General features: G+C 42.7%; 1 protein-coding gene across 2 annotated transcripts in view; it reads left to right on the forward strand.

Annotated features, from left to right (window-relative positions):
* The first annotated feature begins 811 nt into the window (after nt 1-811).
* LOC106580945 (uncharacterized) overlaps nt 812-21,302 on the forward strand; it is a 99,189-nt gene continuing 78,698 nt past the window's right edge. For both annotated transcript variants that reach the window (XM_045703653.2, XM_045703654.2), the window contains exons 1-4: nt 812-1,135; nt 4,814-4,948; nt 5,322-5,431; nt 5,603-5,707. In XM_045703653.2, the coding sequence (XP_045559609.1) occupies nt 1,053-1,135; nt 4,814-4,948; nt 5,322-5,431; nt 5,603-5,707 (433 nt within the window). In that variant the 5' untranslated portion in view covers nt 812-1,052. The remainder of the gene's footprint in view (nt 1,136-4,813; nt 4,949-5,321; nt 5,432-5,602; nt 5,708-21,302) is intronic.

Consider the following 21,302-nt stretch of genomic DNA (forward strand, 5'->3'; position numbering starts at 1 on the left):
AAGTTTGAAAGTTGGAGTTGGAAAAGAAGAAAGAGAAGATGGAGAGGAAGAATAAGTTAGTGGAAAGGTTGAAAGTGGATGTGAATAAGAGAAGGCAGAATATTACAAGAACAGGAGAGATTATTAAACAATTAAGTGAATGAGATTGACAAAATAAAAGTAGATGTCAAAGAGAAGGCAAAGGAGGAGATGCAGAAAGTGACAGTGGAGTTGAAGTGATTGAAGGAGAAGATGGAAGAGAAAAAAAGAGCGAAAGAAGTCGAGAGAGGGAGAAGGTTGAGAAGCGGAAGAGTAGGATGGAGAGAGAAACTCACACATAAAGCCATTCATGAACCACTTTGCACTCAGCACTGTGAGCCTACATTTAAAAAAACATCTGAATTAACATCTGAGAGAACTGCAAATTTGCGCTGTAGGGTAGTCTCCTATAATACATTGCAATTAATAAATGCACGATTCAAAGACAACAACAGTGGAGGTCGCTGTTTCCAAATCAACGCTTTCTAATTGAAACTTCAATGAACTCCAACAAAACACTATAAAATAGGCCTGCAGGTTACAGAGAAAAAAATGATAAAGCAGGAAGGTGTCAAAAAGTCTTAGGGTTGGTAAATGTTTTTGATCTCGTAAATAAAGGTCGTGAATGGATCAATAATCAAACCAATCAGAATCTATTTAGTGTATGAAGTTTATGTTTAATAGTCTGCACTTTTCATAGATCAAAATACACAGTTGAAAAGCTCTTAGAAGCGGAGAGTTGAGTTAAGATCGATCTCATTGGTGATGATAGGGACCCTCTAGTGCTCGTGGGTGGTACTCCGGAACTCTTGTGAATAGAGCTCGTACGACGAAGGGGGATGGATGCAAGCTGAGGACAAGAAGACCCTCTCTCAAACTCTCTAGACACGGGACAATCTGGAAGCATTGTAGTCCTGTTTCGATGCGTTCACAGTCAGAGACAGGATGCACATCATTATTTGACGGGACTATAGGAGATATTTACCTTCACCACATCACGCTTTACTTTGTAGTCTTCCATGTGTGAATGAATAATGTTCTTGGACCTTTTAATGTGGTGTATGATAGCACTGGACACCGCGCGCATCGCATCATCTCTGGAGTTACAACCTGACATGTGAGTGAATTTAGAGTTGCTCGAATATTGTATGTTGAGTCATCTAATACGTGAGCACACTACAGCCTCCATGTGTCTGTGTCTGAGACACTTCAACATTTGAGTCTGTAAATAACCAAATGAATAAATACTCCATTTGGTTTTCGCGGCTCTTCAATGGAAAATGTGTTATTGCAGCATGTTTCAACATGCTTTTGGTTAAAGGGATCAATCACAGCCTCTAATCATGGTTATTAGGCTTTGTTGTCACTGTTTTCTACTGTTGGATACGAACGTTTTATCTGTACTCTTCTCTTTTTTGACTGCACAACAGTAATCTGCATGCATTTGTCCTCTAGGCGTCGCCCTTTGTGGACCCCACGTAAAATAAACCATATTACTTTACCCGGCAAGCATGATCATTATTATACTGAGGATGTAAAGGAATGTGCATTTCTCAAGAGACTTCGCGAAAAGAATGAGCGTGTGCAGGCCACGCATTCAGAAGGATATTTACATGACTATAAGAGCCTATAACTTCCCTTAGCTAATTAACCTAGCCTGCTGTCTATTGAACACAGATGGTGTGTGCAGATACAGAAATACACCGTTGGACAAAAGTGTGTTATAAATCTGTGTTCTGACAACATCTTGATATATTTATGATGGATGGTATGTAGATATTCAGCTGCTGAATACCTTGGCATTTTCATTGGCGGACAGGAAGACATGCACAAAGTCATGCATGCACACAAACAAGCACACACATTCTGACATGTTTTCTCTTATGAGATAAGAAACTGGTATTGCCTGGAGAGTTTTATTGGTTGTTTATTGGGTATCTGGAACACTGTCCAACTCTAGCAGAGTATTTGAGAACATGAGTCTAGGGAATTCTAAAGGAGAACAGACCAAAACCCAGACTACAGATGCAGATAGAATGGTTTTACTTTACATTATGGAGCCCTCAGCAGGTAACACACAAGCCATATAGCGTGCCTTGAGCTAAACAATGAGATACTCCTAACAATGGCCAATTATTGCTGAATTCAATCCAATTGCTAAATTCCCAGGTCTAGCTGGTGCTGTGAATAGACATAAGATAGTACATCTAGGTAATGTATGTTACTGTGTCTGTTGGAATGTGTGCAACTGCTTCCTCTTGGATTGTGTCAGTGTTTCCCCTGTGTCGGCGTGCTCCTTGGGTGATACACACACACACACACACACACACACACACACACACACACACACACACACACACACACACACACACACACACACACACACACACACCTCATCTGGGGTGCACACACTTGGCACCTGTCAAGACGCTGGAGGGTCTGGTGCTGCTGGGTGGTTCATGATAAGAGTCAGCAACTCTGATGTCAGATTGAGGAGAGTAAAAACTCTCTCTCAACCCTGACCCTCTCCTGTCCTGTGTATCCATCACTAATAACTTGAAGGATATCTAAACTAGAGGTCGACCGATTAATCGGAATGGCCGATTAATTAGGGACGATTTCAAGTTTCATAACAATCGGAAATCGGTATTTTTGGACGCCGATTTTGCCGATTTTTTCCCCTTTTTTACACCTTTATTTAACTAGGTAAGTCAGTTAAGAACACATTCTTATTTTCAATGACGGCCTAGGAACAGTGAGTTAACTGCCTTGTTCAGGGGCAGAACGACAGATTTTTACCTTGTCAGCTCGGGGATTCAATCTTGCAACCTTACGGTTAACTAGTCCAACGCTCTAACCACCTGCTTTACATTGCACTCCACGAGGAGCCTGCCTGTTACGCGAATGCAGTAAGAAGCCAAGGTAAGTTGCTAGCTAGCATTAAACTTATCTTCTAAAAAACAATCAATCAATCATAATCACTAGTTAACTACACATGGTTGATGATATTACTAGTTTATCTAGCCTGTCCTGCATTGCATGTAATCGCTTAGGTACACGTTGCTCCAACCATAAACATCAATGCCTTTCTTAAAATCAATACACAAGTATATATTTTTAAACCTTCATATTTAGTTAATATTGCCTGCTGACATTAATTTCTTTTAACTAGGGAAAATGTGTCACTTCTCTTGCAACAGAGTCAGGGTATATGCAGCAGTTTGGGCCGCCTGGCTCGTTGTGAACTGTAAAAACTATTTCTTCTTATCAAAGACAGCCGACTTCGCCAAACGGGGGATGATTTAACAAAAGCACATTTGCGAAAAAAGCACAATCGTTGCACGACTGTACCTAACCATAAACATCAATGCCTTTCTTAAAATCAATACACAGAAGAATATATTTTTAAACCTGCATATTTAGCTAAAAGAAATCCAGGTTAGCAGGCAATATTAAGCAGGTGAAATTGTGTCACTTCTCTTGCGTTCATTGCACACAGAGTCTATGCAACAGTTTGGGCCACCTAGCTCGTTGCGAACTAATTTGCCAGAATTTTACGTAATTATGACATAACATAGAAGGTTGTGCAATGTAACAGGAATATTTACACTTAGGGATGCCACCCGTTAGATAAAATACGGAACGGTTCCATATTTCACTGAAAGAAAAAAACGTTTTGTTTTCGAGATGATAGTTTCCGGATTCGGCCATATTAATGACCTAAGGCTCGTATTTCTGTGTGTTATTATGTTATAATTAAGTCTATGATTTGATGGAGCAGTCTGACTGAGCGGTGGTAGGCAGCAGCAGGCTCATAAGCATTCATTGAAACAGCACTTTCGTGCGTTTTGCCAGCAGCTCTTCGCTGTGCTTCAAGCATTGTGCTGTTTATGACTTCAAGCCTATCAACTCCCAAGATTAGGCTGGTGTAACCGATGTGAAATGGCTAGCTAGTTAGCCGGGTGCGCGCTAATAGCGTTTCAAAGGTCACTCGCTCTGAGACTTGGAGTAGTTGTTCCCCTTGCTCTGCATGGGTAATGCTGCTTCGAGGGTGGCTGTTGTCGATGTGTTCCTGGTTCGAGCCCAGGTAGGAGGAGCGAGGAGAGGGACGGAGGCTATACTGTTACACTGGCAATACTAAAGTGCCTATAAGAACATCCAATAGTCAAAGGTATTTGAAATACAAATCGTATAGAGAGAAATAGTCCTATAATTCCTATAATAACTACAACCTAAAACTTCTTACCTGGGAATATTGAAGACCCATGTTAAAAGGAACCACCAGCTTTCATATGTTCTCATGTTCTGAGCAAGGAACTTAAAGGTTAGCTTTCTTACATGGCACATATTGCACTTTTACTTTCTTCTCCAACACTTTGTTTTTGCATTATTTAAACCAAATTGAACATGTTTCATTATTTATTTGAGGCTAAATTGATTTTATTGATGTATTATATTAAGTTAAAATAAGTGTTCATTCAGTATTGTTGTAATTGTCATTATTACAAATAAATACATTTAAAAAACCGCCAATTAATCGGTATCGGCTTTTTTTGGTCCTCCAATAATTGGTATCGGTATTGGCGTTGAAAAATCATAATCAGTCGAACTCTAATCTAAACCGCTCATCTCCATGTTTATGCCGTTGTAAATTAGTGATTAAATTGATGATAACAACATGGTATATAACAATGTAGCCCTAGTACCCAGAGTAATTATAGTGTTACTACACAGGTATACAAGCTACTTAATGTAAAGTGTTACAGACTGAACCATCCTCTCTGTGTCTCTGCAGGCCTAATGTGTGTGCGGAGCAGGAGTTGTCCATGCTGGGTGCACGCCAGCCTTGTGTCCAGGCCTTCACTCGGATGGTCAAGGTCTGGAAGCAAGGCTGCACCGGCCACCGCTGGTGTGTTGGCTACGAAAGGAGGTGAGTGGCACATCTTCTCCAATACCCTGTTGTTGTTGTTGTTGTTGTTAGATAGTTGTACTCAGTCTCTCCTATCATAACTGGGCTCATACAGATGTAGGATCTTAATTTGAGCCAGTTTGCTACAGCAGGGAAATAATCCTGCAGCAACAGGAAATGTGAATTGTTGTGTAGATTATAATGATTGCACATTTATGTAGGGTTTGAGGGAAAATCAAGTCTGAAATGTCAAAGTGGAAATGACAAACTTCAGAAGCCTTTTTAAACCTCAAATACACTACAAGTTTAACATTTCCTGCATTGAAGGAAAGTTCTCCTGCAACAGGTTGATCAAATTAAGATCCTACACCTGTATGTCGTTTCCTTTCTGCAGAACAGGCTACTACACAGCCTACAGGCAGGTGTACAGTATGGATGTGCACAGGGTGTACAGGTGCTGCCCTGGGTGGACACAGAGGGGCAAGGAGAGGGGCTGTTTGCACCGTGAGTTCAAAGTCAAACACTGAATATTATTTTTGTATTAACACATTTATCTATGGACAAATTTAGCGCTATCGTACATATTAAATGAATTGTTCATGTGTTGTCGTGCCATGATGTGTATGAGCATTTGCAGGTGTTACTGGAGTGACTGATGTGCGTTGTGTTCTAAAGGGGTGTGTGCTGCTACTACCTGCTTCAATGGGGGCAGGTGTGCTGAGAGAGGTGACCAGATCTGTCAGTGTCCTGTAGGCTTCCAAGGAACACGCTGCCAGTATGGTGAGTGAGTCATCATGGAGTCAGAGAACATGTTGTGGACACTTTGCCATGGTTTTGGGGGGTTTTGAGAGAGAAGAGGAGTGAGAGAATGGTAAAGATATGAGTGAGAGAGAGTGTGAGAGACAGAGAGGGAGAGGGAGAGAATGAGAGAGAGTGTGAGAAAGAGTGAATGAGAGGCCAGAGAAAAACACAGAATCCTTTTCGACTAAACACGTCAACATTGTAAAGGTCAACGTTTTTTAACCTTCAGTGTCCACCCTGAAACCACTAGCCACCGCTTTGCGATGTATCCTTTTTACAGCTGTGAGGCTGTGTGTAGATTAGTGAGTCCAGCCCTAGAGACTGACCTATATCCTTAAAGGAGAAAAAACTGGTAAAGTCCTAATGGACACAGTGCAGACCTTGTGCTTTCACTTTGAACATAAATGAGGGTTTCCTGTGGCTGCGATCGGATCAATGGGGGTTGCTGGGTAATTAGAGGTGGCAGAAGTGCACTATGGGAGAAAATGGGTCCTTTGAAGGCTGCTGCCCCGGGTGCTGGGGGGCTAACTCGCTGGGTAGGCCATCATTGTAAATAAGAATTTGTTCTTAACTGACTTGCCTAGTTAAATAAAGGTGAAATATATATATATTTTTAAACTCAACCCTACCTCGATCCTCTGTCCTCCAGTCTGCAAGCTGGAATCTAATGAGGGTATGTGCAGTTTGAGGTTCTCACAGATGGAACAGACACTGCCTGTCTGGACACCAGGGCCTATATTGACATAAAGTCATCCCATAGAGTAGGATCTGATCTAGGATCTTTGACCTTTTAGATCATAATGAATAAGATATATGGACAGGTGGGAACCTGATCCTAGATCAGAACTCCAACTCTGAGACACTTTGTGAGTATGGGCCAATGACTAGGATTCTGTAAAGCTTCAGTGGTCAAATCAAATCAAAATCAAATCAAATGTATTTATATAGCCCTTTGTACATCAGCTGATATCTCAAAGTGCTGTACAGAAACCCAGCCTAAAACCCCAAACAGCAAGCAATGCATGTGAAAGAAGCACGGTGGCTAGGAAAAACTCCCTAGGAAAAACTCCCTAGAAAGGCCAAAAACCTAGGAAGAAACCTAGAGAGGAACCAGGCTATGAGGGGTGGCCAGTCCTCTTCTGGCTGTGCAGGGTGGATATTATAACAGAACATGGTCAAGATGTTAAAATGTTCATAAATGACCAGCATGGTCAAATAATAATAATCATAGTAGTTGTCGAGGGTGCAACAAGCACGTCCGGTGAACAGGTCAGGGTTCCATAGCCGCAGGCAGAACAGTTGAAACTGGAGCAGCAGCACGGCCAGGTGGACTGGGGACAGCAAGGAGTCATCATGCCAGGTAGTCCAGAGGCATGGTCCTAGGGCTCAGGTCCTCCGAGAGAAAGACAGAAAGAGAGAAAGAGAGAATTAGAGAGAGCATATTTAAATTCACACAGGACACCGGATAAGACAAGAGAAATACTCCAGATGTAACAGACTGACCCTAGCCCCCCGACACATAAACTACTGCAGCATAAATACTGGAGGCGGAGACAGGAGGGATCAGAAGACACTGTGGCCCCATCCGATGATACCCCCGGACAGGGCCAAACAGGCAGGATATAACCCCACCCACTTTGCCAAAGCACAGCCCCCACACCACTAGAAGGATGTCTCCAACCACCAACTTACAGTCCTAAGACAAGGCCGAGTATAGCCCACAACGATCTCCGCCATGGCACAACCCAAGGGGGGGGCGCCAACCCAGACAGGAAGACCACGTCAGTGACTCAACCCACTCAAGTGATGCACCCCTCCCATGGACGGCATGGGAGAACACCAGTAAGCCAGTGACTCAGCCCCTGTAATAGGGTTAGAGGCAGAGAATCCCAGTGGAAAGAGGGGAACCGGCAAGGCAGAGACAGCAAGGGCGGTTCGTTGCTCCAGCCTTTCCGTTCACCTTCACACTCCTGGGCCAGACTATACTTAATCATAGGACCTACTGAAGAGATAAGTCTTCAGTAAAGACTTAAAGGTTGAGACTGAGTCTGCGTCTCTCACATTGGTAGGCAGACCATTCCATAAAAATGGAGCTCTATAGGAGAAAGCCCTACCTCCAGCCGTTTGCTTAGAAATTCTAGGGACAATTAGGAGGCCTGCGTCTTGTGACCGTGGCGTACGTGTAGGTATGTACGGCAGGACCAAATCGGAAAGATAGGTAGGAGCAAGCCCATGTAATGCTTTGTAGGTTAGCAGTAAAACCTTGAAATCAGCCCTTGCCTTAACAGGAAGCCAGTGTAGGGAGGCTAGCACTGGAGGAATATGATCACATTTTTTGGTTCTAGTCAGGATTCTAGCAGCCGTATTTAGCACTAACTGAAGTTTGTTTAGTGCTTTATCCGGGTAGCCGGAAAGTAGAGCATTGCAGTAGTCCAGCCTAGAAGCATTGCAGTAGTCCAGCCTACACGTCCTTCATGTTTATTGAAGCTAATCAGCAAGCAATCACTATTGAACCCCTCCCAGCACCTTAACTATGAAACAAGTACAGTTCTACTTTGCAGGCCCAAATAATAAAATATGAAAGCATACTAGTGGACTGTGGACTGTAAATATGAGAAGTAACCTGATCCAGAATTATTCTTCCTGTCTTTAAAATTCTCATGAACATCTCTTGATCTGCTCTCCTTTCCCTCTGACCCTCTGACCCCTAACACTCTGTCATACGGCCAACAGCGAGAGGACAACGTTTGTTAGTTGATGTTCTAAGGAAGACTCCCGCCAAGAGAGAACAGAGAACAATTAGTTACACCCCCTTCCCATGCATATGCATGCACGCACGCAAACATGCACTCAGGCACTCACACACACTGTAACACTGTCACACGCACACACGCCACACACACACACACACACACACACACACACACACACACACACACACACACACACACACACACACACACACACACACACAGCAGGAGGAAGGTCCTGCCAGGGGTTCTCTTTGTTGCTCTTCCTCCGGCTGTGACATTTCACAGGGACGCATCAGTGTTTGTTTCTGATGGCTGCCCCGCTCGTTTGTTTGGAAAGAGCTGCTTGGGTTTTCATGGAAGGGTGAACAACAGAGGGACACACACATTAGTCAGGTGACAGGGAAGGGGGACAAAGATAAGCCTTGACTCTTTTCCGTCAAGGTTTTTAGCATCCTGTGATTCAGTTCTGTCTGTGAACACAGCAGCTTTGACCTCTTATTCCTCCTCTCTCCCTTAACATCTTTCCTTCCTCCACCTCTCAGAGTAGATTTATCCTCCTCTCCAGCCAGAAGGGTTAAAGCAGGGCAGCAGCCATTTTCAGCCAGCTCTCACTGAGAGGGACACTGTTCCTCTGTGTTGAGTCAAATGCATAAAAAGGTCAAGGGTTAGGTTTAGAAGTTGTAAGGTTTTGCTCCAGGTTTAGTGTATTTTTAGAATCAAAAATATACATATAGATGCAAGGTGTGATTGGGATTAAAGGTGTGATCGAAGTGAGCTGCTTTTTGAGTTGGTGGATGTGGTTGAATGCAGCTCACTGACAGACTTCTCCCCCTTTTAAAAAAAATATTTTCTAAAAGCAATGGACATTCATACGCACATGCTCCAATGTTCCAAGTGCTATTCCAAGGTTATTCCCATGTAGTTTCAGAATATGGCCCACTCCAGCAGTGGAGCGTTGATTATCAGAGCTGAAACCATATAAAATGTCTGCTTTACTCTGCTCCTGAGCATTTTCCTTGGTTTCGTGTCCCAGGTCAGCAGAGAGGCTTCAACCTGCCAAGAGCTCTGTCAACTCACTCAGAGTAATGAAGCTGTGCTGTGCTGTGCTGTGCTGTGTTGCTCAGAGATCCTGGCCTACCTGTCTCTGCTTTGCTGCAGTAGAGTTAGCCCTGCAGAACCATGCCTTGGCTGTCACGCCCTGACCTTAGAGATCCTTTTATGTCTCTATTTTGGTTGGTCAGGGCGTGAGTTGGGGTGGGCATTCTATGTCCTTTTTTCTATGTTTGGTATTTCTTTGTTTCTGCCGGGTATGGCTCTCAATCAGGGACAGCTGTATATCGTTGTTGCTGATTGGGAGCCATACTTAGGCAGCCTGTTTTCCTTTGGGTTTTGTGGGTGGTTAATTTCTGTTTAGTGTTTTGCACCTGATGGAACTGTTCGGTTGTTCTTTTGTTTGCCTGTCGCATTAGTGTTCAGTTTTAACATTAAAATGGCGAACACTTACCACGCTGCATTTTGGTCTGATTTCTCTTCCCCTTCATCCGAGGATGACGAAGACTGTTACATTGGCTTTCTGACTAAACCTATTAAGGACAAGAAGACTGGGGAGAGGGAAGCTGTATAATGTTCTCCATGCTTTATTGGTTCTCTCTAGCACAGCATTCAGGTTTGGGTTGACCTAGATGTGAGTGTGGTGGTTGGAATACTATGGCGATTCTCCCTTGGTAAGATAATTGTAGTCTTTTTGTTGTCTTAATGACCAGCACAGCTTATGCAGATACCGTAAGTGTTTTATTCAGTTTAGTTAATATAATGTGGAAAGTATACCTATGTGGCAAAACCCTTGTTGGTAATCACAAAGTACTAAGTCATGTTTTGCAGAGGGTGTCAAATACTTATTTCCCTCATTAAAATGCAAATCAATTTATAACATTTTTGATACGCGTTTTTCTGGTTTTTATTGTTATTCTGTCTCTCACTGTTCAAATAAACCTTCCATTAAAATTATAGACTGATCATTTCTTTGTCAGTGGGCAAATGTACAAAATCAGCAGGGGATCAAATACTTTTTTCCCTCACTGTACAGACAAGCAATCAACGCATTCAATAGGATCGGCCTGAGAAAGGTGCTGTCGGCCTGAGAAAGGTGCTGTACAGGTTAACTGATCTTGAACTCATAAGTAGCTATTTTGGATGTACAATTGAAGTTTACATTCTCTTAGGTTGGAGTCATTAACTCGTTTTTCAACCACTCCACAAATTTCTTGTTAACTAATTGTAGTTTTGGCAAGTCGGTTAGGACATCTACTTTGTGCATGACACAAGTTATTTTTCCAACAATTGTTTACAGACAGATTATTTCACTTATAATTCACTGTATCACAAGTTGACTGTGCCTTTAAACAGCTTGGAAAATTCCAGAAAATGATGTCATGGCTTTAGAAGCTTCTGATAGGCTAATTGACATCACTTGAGTCAATTGGAGGTGTACCTGTGAATGTATTTCAAGGCCTACCTTCAAACTCAGTGCCTCTTTGCTTGACATCATGGGAACATTCATCCAATCAGCCAAGACCTCAGAAAAAAAATTGTAGACCTCCACAAGTCTGGTTCATCCATGGGAGCAATTTCCAAATGCCTGAAGGTACCACGTTCATCTGTACAAACAATAGTATGCAAGTATAAACACCATGGGACCACGCAGCCGTCATTCCGCTCAGGAAGGAGACGCGTTCTGTCTCCTAGAGATGAACGTACTTTGGTGCAAAAAGTGCAAATCAATCCCAGAACAACAGCAAAGGACCTTCTGAAGATGCTGGAGGAAACAGGTACAAAAGTATCTATATCCACAGTAAAACGAGTCCTATATCGACTTAACCTGAAAGGCAGGTCAGTAAGGAAGAAGCCACTGCTCCAAAACCGCCATTAAAAAAGCCAGACTACGGTTTGCAACTGCACATGAGGACAAAGATCGTACTTTTTGGAGAAATGTCCTCTGGTCTGATGAAACAATAATTGAACTGTTCGGTCATAATGACCTTCGTTATGTTTGGAGCTAAAAGGAGGAGGCTTGCAAGCCGAAGAACACCATCCCAACCGTGAAGCACGGGGGTGGCAGCATCATGTTGTGGGGGTGCTTTGCTGCAGGAGGGACTGGTGCACTTCACAAAATTGATGGCATCATGAGGATGGAAAACTATGTGGATATATTGAAGAAACATTTCAAGACATCAGTCAGGAAGTTAAAGCTTGGTCGCAAATGGGTCTTCCAAATGGACAATTAACCGACGCATACTTCCAAAGTTGTGGAAAAATGGCTTAAGGACAACAAAGTCAAGGTATTGGAGTGGCCATCACAGAGCCCTGACCTCAATCCTATAGAAAATTTGTGGGCAGAACTGAAAAACCGTGTGTGAGCATGGAGGCCTACAAACCTGACTCAGTTACACCAGCTCTGTCAGGAGGAATGGGCCAGAATTCTCCAAACTTATTGTGGGAAGCTTGTGGAAGGCTACCTGAAAAGTTTGACCCAAGTTAAACAATTTAAAGGCAATGCTACCAAATACTAATTGAGTGTATGTAAACTTCTGACCCACTGGGAATGTGATGAAATAAATAAAAGCTGAATAAATCATTCTCTCTACTATTATTCTGACATTTCACATTCTTAAAATAAAGTGGTGATCCTAACTGACCTAAGACAGGGAATTTTTACTTGGAATAAATGTCAGGAATATTTAAAAACTGAGTTTAAATGTATTTGGCTAAGGTGTATGTAAACCTACGACTTCAACTGTAAGAACATTCATTGAATAGTGATTCTGCACAGCATCAAGCGCTGGCCAATTCCCTCAAAAATGCGATGTGTGATGTTCACAGAGTACTTTCACACCAGGAAACAGTGAGCACAGCACTGCGTGTGGAAGGACCATTAAAACCAATGTCTTGTTACTCATACTGAGATCACCTTTGCTCCTGAGAAAGAGGCAGACAGTAAGGGAGTGTGAAAAGAAAGAACGGCGATTGGGTTACAGAGGTGTCACAATCGTTGGAATAAATGTCAGGCCAAGGCGCAGCGAATGTTGAGGTCCACATTATTTATTAGAAAGTGAAACTAAGCAAAGACAAAAACAAGTAAACAATAAACTAACAACGAACTGTGACTACAGAGATGCTACGTGCACTAACTCAAAAACAATATCCCATAACCCACAGGTGGAAAAAATGCTACTTAAGTATGATCCCCAATTAGAGACAACGATAGCCAGCTGCCTCTAATTGGGAATCATACCAAACACCCAAACATAGAAAAACTAAACTAGAACCCCACATAGAAAATAATAACTAGAAAAAACCCCAGTCACGCCCTGACCTACTCTACAATAGAAAATAAGAGCTCTCTATGGTCAGGACGTGACAAGATGCCAGGGATCTGGCGTTATTTGTTTTCACCACAACTCACGCTCTCTAGGCCCGGACACAAGGAGAAAGCACACTGACAGAAGCCTGTAAGTGAAGCCTGGCTCGACCATCACATTAGGGAGACTCGGTACACACTGCTGATTCGCTCCCTCCTCCTTCTTTTCAGCACTCATCATAGGTTTAAACTATGACACCGCCTCCTTCGCTGCTGTGGGGACCAATCGTCCCCCTGCTTCTAATCACTGATGTCAGAGGACGCTATGCTAATGCAATCCTTCAGATTGTGACACGCGGTTTGCAGCGTTGATGCTATGTGTTGTGGGTTGATGCCCCGGCCTCAGCACTCTCAGCAACGTGTTAAACACATGATAGGTCTGAGACTTATTCTGGCCAGGTGGCCCGGTCTTATTGGCTACGTTTACGGCTCTTGTGAACACTACTCTGTCTCACTTCATTACGCTTTTGAACGGCCGGGCTTTGGTGAAACGGCACGTCGGTCCGCAGGAAGTAAGGAAGCAGGAAATGAGCAGGTACGATGAAATGCTGTGGACAGGTCACATCTGGTTTTAGCCAGAAAAGGCTGATTTTGTTCAGGGTGTTTTTGTGAAAAGACTATCATGGACAGTACCTGGGGAATTTGCTGATCTCTTGCTTTTGGTGGATTATGCAGCAAAATGACTGAGCTGTGAAAGTCAGAGAATGTCTCTCACACATACTGTATGTTCCTTCCAAGTCAGCCGATAGCTACACCCCATCTGAGTTTGATCAGCTCCGTTTTATCTGTTAGAACAGAAACATTTCTGGTGTCGCAGCATGACATTTATCAAGTTCAAGTAAGAGAGTGGGGTTCCAGGGGTTAGCCACTTTCAGGTAGTTGGCTGACTGAGATTCTGTTTTTATCACTCTGTAAAGATACTGATACTGCACATATGAAGTCCTCAATTGTCCCCTAGATCTGTCAGTTATACAGAGAGAGACACTGTTCGACACTCTTCCTCCTTTCCCAGAGGCTCTCGCTCTCTCTCTCTCTCTCTCTCTCTCTCTCTCTCTCTCTCTCTCTCTCTCTCTCTCTCTCTCTCTCTCTCTCTCTCTTTCTCTCTCTCGGAGTCTCCTTGTAATGACATGCTAGTTAGCAGAGAGAAAAAATAGCCCAGGGCATTCTTTCTGTGGTACCTTGCTTGAATAATGTTCCTCTGGCTATGAGGAAATTAACCCTCTCGACCCATGTTTATTTCTCCCAGAGGCAAACATCCTGCTACATTGTCTGTGTGCATGTGTATGTGTGTCCACGTCTGTGCATGTTTGTGTGTGTGTTTACAAGCATGCCTGTGTGTGTGTGTGTGTGTTTACAAGCATGCCTGTGTGTGTGTGTGTGTGTACATGCGTGTGTGTGGAGACTTCCTGAACATAGTCAAGTAGAACTGTCTGGGGTCTGAGACCACTGAGGACAGCTGCTAGTGGTCTCCTGACTCTCCTACTTCTCAGCACTGGGGGACTGTGATGATGTGTGATCGTGTGTATATTTGGATAGCTCTGGACAGAATCATACTTTGTAGACTAGAGAATCTGTGTATAATATGGCTCTGGAGAGTTGTGGTCAGACTATGCTCCTGGACATGCCAGTCTTAATCAGATCTTAAGGAAATGAATCCTGGTGGACTGTATCTATCATGTCTGACTGTCTCAGTGTTCTGTTGGGACGGTGGCGATGGGTTCATTTTGGGATTGGGAAGACACTGTAATCTATACCGGTAGTCTTGGGGCATTTTGCAATGTGCTCTAAGACCAATTTATACCCATTCTTATTTAACCATACGGGCCAATGCTTAGTCTCACATCTGTAAAGCTTGGATTGAAAACCTTGCATTATGAGTAGAGGGAAAACCAGAGTGGACATGATGAGAACTTTCCACTGGATTCCTCGATTGATTTCTTTAAAAAGAGAGAGAGCCTGTGACTGTCTGTGAGATAGTTTGTTTCATTTCAGCAGGTGTGTGTGTGGGGGAGTGTTGGTTGGCTGATTGGACAGTCTCCCTTCTCTGAATCTTTTGCCTGCTATGGAGTTTCTCTCTGGTTAGTCCAACTCCCACAGGAGTCCCTGAAGGAAACTGACTGTTTTGTTTGGGCTCCTGGGTAACAGGAACATTTATTGATCTGATAATGTTGTGACTGTGAGACAAAAGACCAGACTTAATTGCCTTTAAACTCAAAGGGCTTGGAAAGTCAGCTGTTGTGGTTTGCAGTTTACTCGCTGTCATCTGACAAAGGGATGACATAATCTCATCTGTAACTGACATTTACGCTCCTCTGGTCTTAGCTCTGTTCAGTTCCTGGATCAGTCTGACTGGTAAATGGAAGAAGGGGGACCTCGTTAACAGATGAAAGTACCTGATGTGATTCTAATTCCCCTGCCTGTGTTTGGGAACAAGATTAATACCCTGCATCTGGTTGTAATGAGTACAGGTTTCAGGACCCTTTCAAGAATGTCTTTCAGATCCCTTGAACAGAAATATGTTCCATGTGCCCTGTGCTGATAAAGTTTCAGGAGACTGAAACTTTGCTTTGTTTATGTAGCGAACTTTAGCAGGAACCATTGGATTACCATTGAAAGGTTGGTCTGTGGGTTGGCTGGCAGCACCCTTGTTCTTGTTCAAATCAGCTTTGAGGTATGGTCAGAACTCGTGAACACAGACGTCAACCCTCTCACCCCTCCACCCCCAGACACTGCTCCCAACCCCCTCAAAACTAGACAGCTTGATTAGCTTCCCTCTCAGTAGCGGTGATTGGGTAAAATCAGTGGGGAAGCCCCCCACCCCCATATTACAACCTATACTGTATGTGTTATGATAATTGCGTTATTTGCTGTTAATTCATATGCCTTGCGAACGTGATATATAGGCCTAAAGGCCAGGACAATAATAAGACAGTGGCAGAATAAATTAACCCACACCTTTGTTTTATCACAAAACCGGAGAGCAACATCTCTCCGGTGAAGTCCACAAAGCATATTGCATGTAACAGATGACCTACAGCATGCTTAAGCAAGTTAATGTTTTCGACATTGTCTGACAACTATTGATTTAGAAGAGTTACCGCAAACCGGAGCTGCCTCTACTATTCCAGCGCCATTTCAACTTCAACATTTCAACATCATCAAATCACCTCTGCTTAGTCTAATACAGGGACGACTAAAAGATACCAAAAACAATTTAGTCCAATTTAGCTAAATATGATGTGGCTGTCCATGGTTCTGATTTCTCTTTGCGCGCATGAATTTGTGCAAGAAAAACATGTTGACTCACACTACTTGTAGAGAAACGCCAATGCCATCCTCCTCTCTTTCATGTTGACGAAACGGTCTATCACTCTGTCATACAGTACATGCTTGTATTTTTTGTTGTCCTAGGCTACCAGGCTAAGTGCTTGCCCGCTAGCCTAACTTCCATTTATGGGCAACGTTAGCTAGTTAACATTAGCCTTCCACATCTAGCTACTGTACATATTGAACTTCCATCCCCTCAGGCCAGATGCACAACAATGTATTGTTGGATCAGAATCGCCATTATACGAAGAATTAAGTCCAAATCCCTATCTCCATCCATGGATAATTTAGGAAAGGGCCAAGTTTAGCTACCTAGTTAGCTAGCCACCGGAGGACAACAACACAACGAGATGCAACAATTCAAGTTGTTTCTGTTAATGATGTATGCTCTCAAAGCGATTTGATAGGAGAGACGCCAAATCCAAGCTGACACTTTTTTTTTACCAGGAAAGCTCGCTCAGTTTAGCTCAACACTCAGGAAAATAATGAAACACAGAGAGACGAAAGATAAATAAAAAATGTTGTTACATTTTTGGGGGAAGCCTGGCTTCCCTTGGCGTCCATGAATACGCGCCACTGTTCCCTCTAGAAGTTTGGTTCCTAGTTTTCTTAATAATGTCTTAGTTTTATAACCACTGGATGATATTCTTATTAGTCTCTCCTATTTAGAACATTAGACAAGTTAATATATTTTTCTATGGTTTCACAATTACTGTTTACCAGGCTTATAACTGGATCCTATGCATTTACGGCCTCCCTTCCTTTTTTATTTAGAAGCAGAATTTGTGCGTCTTAGACCATATTGTCCTTGTACCATTTGGGGTCAGTCAGAAACATCCTAAAATCTTAAGGCACTTGCCTTTTCGCTTTATCTTTCAAGTAATGTACAAAATCTAATTTAGAAATGGTGATAAGCCCAACAGTTCTATTCAGAAACACTTGCTGTAAATGTGGATTATTCAAACTTGTCCATCTGATTCACTGTAACTGTACACAGATTATTTCTAGCTCTGTAGGAACAAATTGCCTGATGCAGAGTTGTATAACTTCTGGGGGCACTGCCTGACAGACTTCACCCAACACATCCGAGACAGAGCCAGCAATAAGGGCGGATTATTGAACCACTAAACATGAACAAATAAACAAAAATCCTCATAAGCGTACATATTTCAAGCTGTAAAAACGTTGAATGGTCACAATGGTGCCAAAGAATGTTTGAGAGAAGTTTGAGTCTGGACTGGGTTTTCTTTTACTGTAATTAATATCTGCTTTTATGAGAGAAGGCTGGGTCAGCGGTGTAAGCACTGGTCCACTGGGAGGCCCTAAAGCAGGGAAGGTGGCTTGGCTTTTCAACTGAAGCTGCTGTGTTAAAACTAGAATAACACCTTGGGTTTTTTTCCACAAGCGATGTCACATATGTTGCTGTCGAAGAGTGTTTTTCTGACCGTCAGGATGTGGAAGGTGTGGTGGCCGCCAGCTTCCCACCGTGAGATAGTGACCTTCTCCTGCACCTCCACAGGACCATCACGCACCAGGAGAGAGACTCCGTTATCGGTAATGTCTGATGTCTGCCGTTAATAGCTACGTCTCTGCTAATCTTTAATTTGGTCATTGGGTACGTTCTGCAGTCTGCCATGTATGTCTTCATGTATGAGAGTTAGTTGTTATGCCAACAAACAAAAAAATTCTGTGGGTTGCGAGCAGTCAAGAGATCAGACCTTCCTCAAAAGCAAAGCAGGTGCAGATTTGGCTTTGTGAGGACAAGGCAGAGACAGAGGGTTTGGGTCACTTGGCCAGGCCAAGGTTTCACTTACTGCCAAGTTTATAGAGATAGATTGAGGCTGCTGGAATTAGTAGACCCCAAAACACCCTCCACTAAAGTGACCCTGCTTAGATATAGATCTCATAATTTCATCATATAACTGATAAAATTATCATAGTTTATTTAATGTTTTTTATTGATATTTTTCCAGTTGTAAGAGCTGCAAGCGATTCTGCTGTAAATGTGGGATGGGTGTGGACTGTGGAACCATGTGTCTGAGTGTAGATAGAAGCCTCAAGTTAGAACTGACAGGCATACATACCCTGAGTGCCCAGTGTGAAACGTGCTTAGCATTAGCATAATTTGGGCCATAATGGCTACCATATGGCAATGAACTTCCCTGAACGCTAAACAAACGATTCCTTATTGCTTCTGTGCATTAAGGTGCTGTGTTTACCACGTTAGTGGCGAGGATCCTGGGTAATCGTCTGTGAGATTCACCATATGACCATCGATCTGCTGTGCACTGAGATTCCCTCAGTAGCAGTGGAACACCAGATCAAATTGATGGTTCAATTTGATTGATGGTTCTTTTCCTGGAGGACCTGATTGAGAGCAGTCTCAGCCTCAACAGGCGCCAGCCTACGGGCAAAATGAGGTCAAAAGAGATGGGGTTCTCTGTCTAATTACTTGGTACAATAAAGGTCATTTAATCTTGGTAAAAAAAAATATTCTACCTTTCACAACCTATGTGAAACTAAATAGGACCATGTTTAGATGAAATCAGAAGAGAGAACATTCTCCAAAACGTACCTCCAATACGCCTCATATAAATCAACAACATGTAGCAAAAACAGAAGAAATCTACCGGTTTCTGTCTGTCCTAGCCATTAACCATACATCACCGTGAGCAGATTCCTAAGGCTTTCTCCCTTCCTGAGTCCTCAGCACATTACCAGTGAATTGGCCGTGGATTGGTGGGGCAGGAATGGCCTTTCCAGGTGTACTAGGCCTGTGTTAGAGTCGAGGATAGAAGGATAGAGGCTCCTAGGGAGTTAGAGGAACTGCCTTACTGGAGACACAGTGGAAGGCTGATCTGATCCAAATAAGAGATACAGTTCAGTACTGTATGTTCAGAGTTACTCCAGCTGGAGCTAGAGAGGCCATTTGAACAGACAGCACATGTTTGTTAGCTTCCTTTTTAATGGATAGCCAACCTCCTGGGGGCTCAAAGGGAGAACTGTGAGATCAAGTTGTTCTGCTCTTGGTATTCCATTGTAGGTACTCAATGCTAACATTATGGCCTGATCCGGAGAGATAAACATTATTTACACATATTACAATATATATGGTGAGACTACGTAAGGAATAGGGTGCCTTTTGGGACACAGGCTTAGATGTATCTTTATGGTCAGATCTGTGGGCAAAACATCAGTGCTTTAGGTTTGTATGTTCAGACTTGTTATGTCGCCTCCATATTTAGGTGTGACAAACATAATGCTTGACTGTTCAGTCTTGAACATTTTAATACTGTACATTCTTCAAACATGATTGATTATGTTGCGTCAAGTACACTGCACACAGATGGGCTGCCATCACAATGCTCGTCATTATTTACTGGGTTCTGATTACACATTTCAACCATCCCATGTTTTATTATGACTGACCATCCACACAGGGGGATACTCAAACTGTGTAGGAACACTAGTATTATACATATCAACACTGGGCCTGGGAAGACCTACTGGTGTTTGTCATCCTTCGGTCCTTAACTAACCCTTCACATAGATCTGCTGCATAGGCTGCAGTTTATTTGAGTGAGTGAGTGCTTCATCTCCCAAGGGTGACATTTGTGTGATTATGCTTATGTACAAAGGCAAGCCCAGCACCAAGTTTTCATCATTCAACTCATTTGTCCAGTGCCCAGAGAAAACAAATACAGTTTTATGAACTCCATAAAAAATTAAAGAGGGAAAATATGTGCACAGTAAAGAGCCCGGCAAACAATCAGCGTCCTGTAAATCTTATTCAAACATGTACTCCTTATTATATTGGGTCATAAATCCATGTCCTACACTAAATCAAATCAAAATCAAATCAAATTGTATTTGTCACATACACGTTTAGCAGATGTTATTGCGGGTGTAACGAAATGCTTGTGTTTCTAGCTCCAACCGTGCAGTAATATCTAACAATTCACAACAATAAACAAAATACACACAAACCTAAAAGTAAAATCATGGAATTAAGGAATATATAAATATTAGGATGAGCAATGTCGGAGTGGCATTGACTAAATACAGTAGAATAGAATACAGTATATACATATGAGATGAGTGATGCAAAAATATGTAAACATTATTAAAGTGATTGGCGTTCCATTATTAAAGTGGCTAGTGATTTCAAGTCTTTGTATATAGTGCAGCAGCCTCTAAGGTGCAGGGATATGTAACTGGGTGGAAGCCGCCTAGTGATGGCTATTTAACAGTCTGATGGCCTTGAGATAGAAGCTGTTTTTCAGTCTCTCGGTCCCAGCTTTGATGCACCTGTACTGACCTCGCTTTCTGGATGATAGCGGGGTGAACAGGCAGTGGCTCGGGTGGTTGATGTCCTTGATGATCTTTTTGGACTTCCTGTGACATTGGGTGCTCTAGGTGTCCTGGAGGGCAGGTAGTTTGCCCCCGATGTTGTGTTGGGCAGACCGCACCACCCTCTGGAGAGCCCTGCTGTTGCTGTACCAGGCTGTGATACAGCCCAACAGGATGCTCTCAATTGTGCATCTGTAAATGTTTGCGAGGGTTTTAGGTGCCAAGACAAATTTCTTCAGCCTCCTGAGGTTGAAGAGGCTCTGTTGCGCCTTCTTCACCACACTGTCTTTGTGGGTGAACCATTTCAGATTGTCAGTGATGTGTCCGCCAATGAACTTGAAGCTTTCCACCTGTTAGAATGCTCTCCACCGTGCAGCAGTAAAAGTTCACCAGGATCTTTTTTTAATTAATTTTTTTATTTCACCTTTATTTAACCAGGTAGGCAAGTTGAGAACAAGTTCTCATTTACAATTGCGACCTGGCCAAGATAAAGCAAAGCAGTTCGACAACATACAAAAACACAGAGTTACACATGGAATAAAACAACATACAATCAATGATGCAGTAGAAAAAAATAAGACTATATACAATGTGAGCAAATGATGTGAGATAAGGGAGGTAAAGGCAAAAAGGCCATGGTGGCAAAGTAAATAAAGTATAGCAAGTAAAACACTGGAATGGTAGATTTGTAGTTTGAAAAAAGTTCAAAGTTAAAATATAAAAAATA

The sequence above is a fragment of the Salmo salar genome, chromosome 20, assembly GCF_965601325.2.
Source record: "Salmo salar chromosome 20, fSalSal1, whole genome shotgun sequence".
Lineage (NCBI taxonomy): Eukaryota > Metazoa > Chordata > Actinopteri > Salmoniformes > Salmonidae > Salmo > Salmo salar.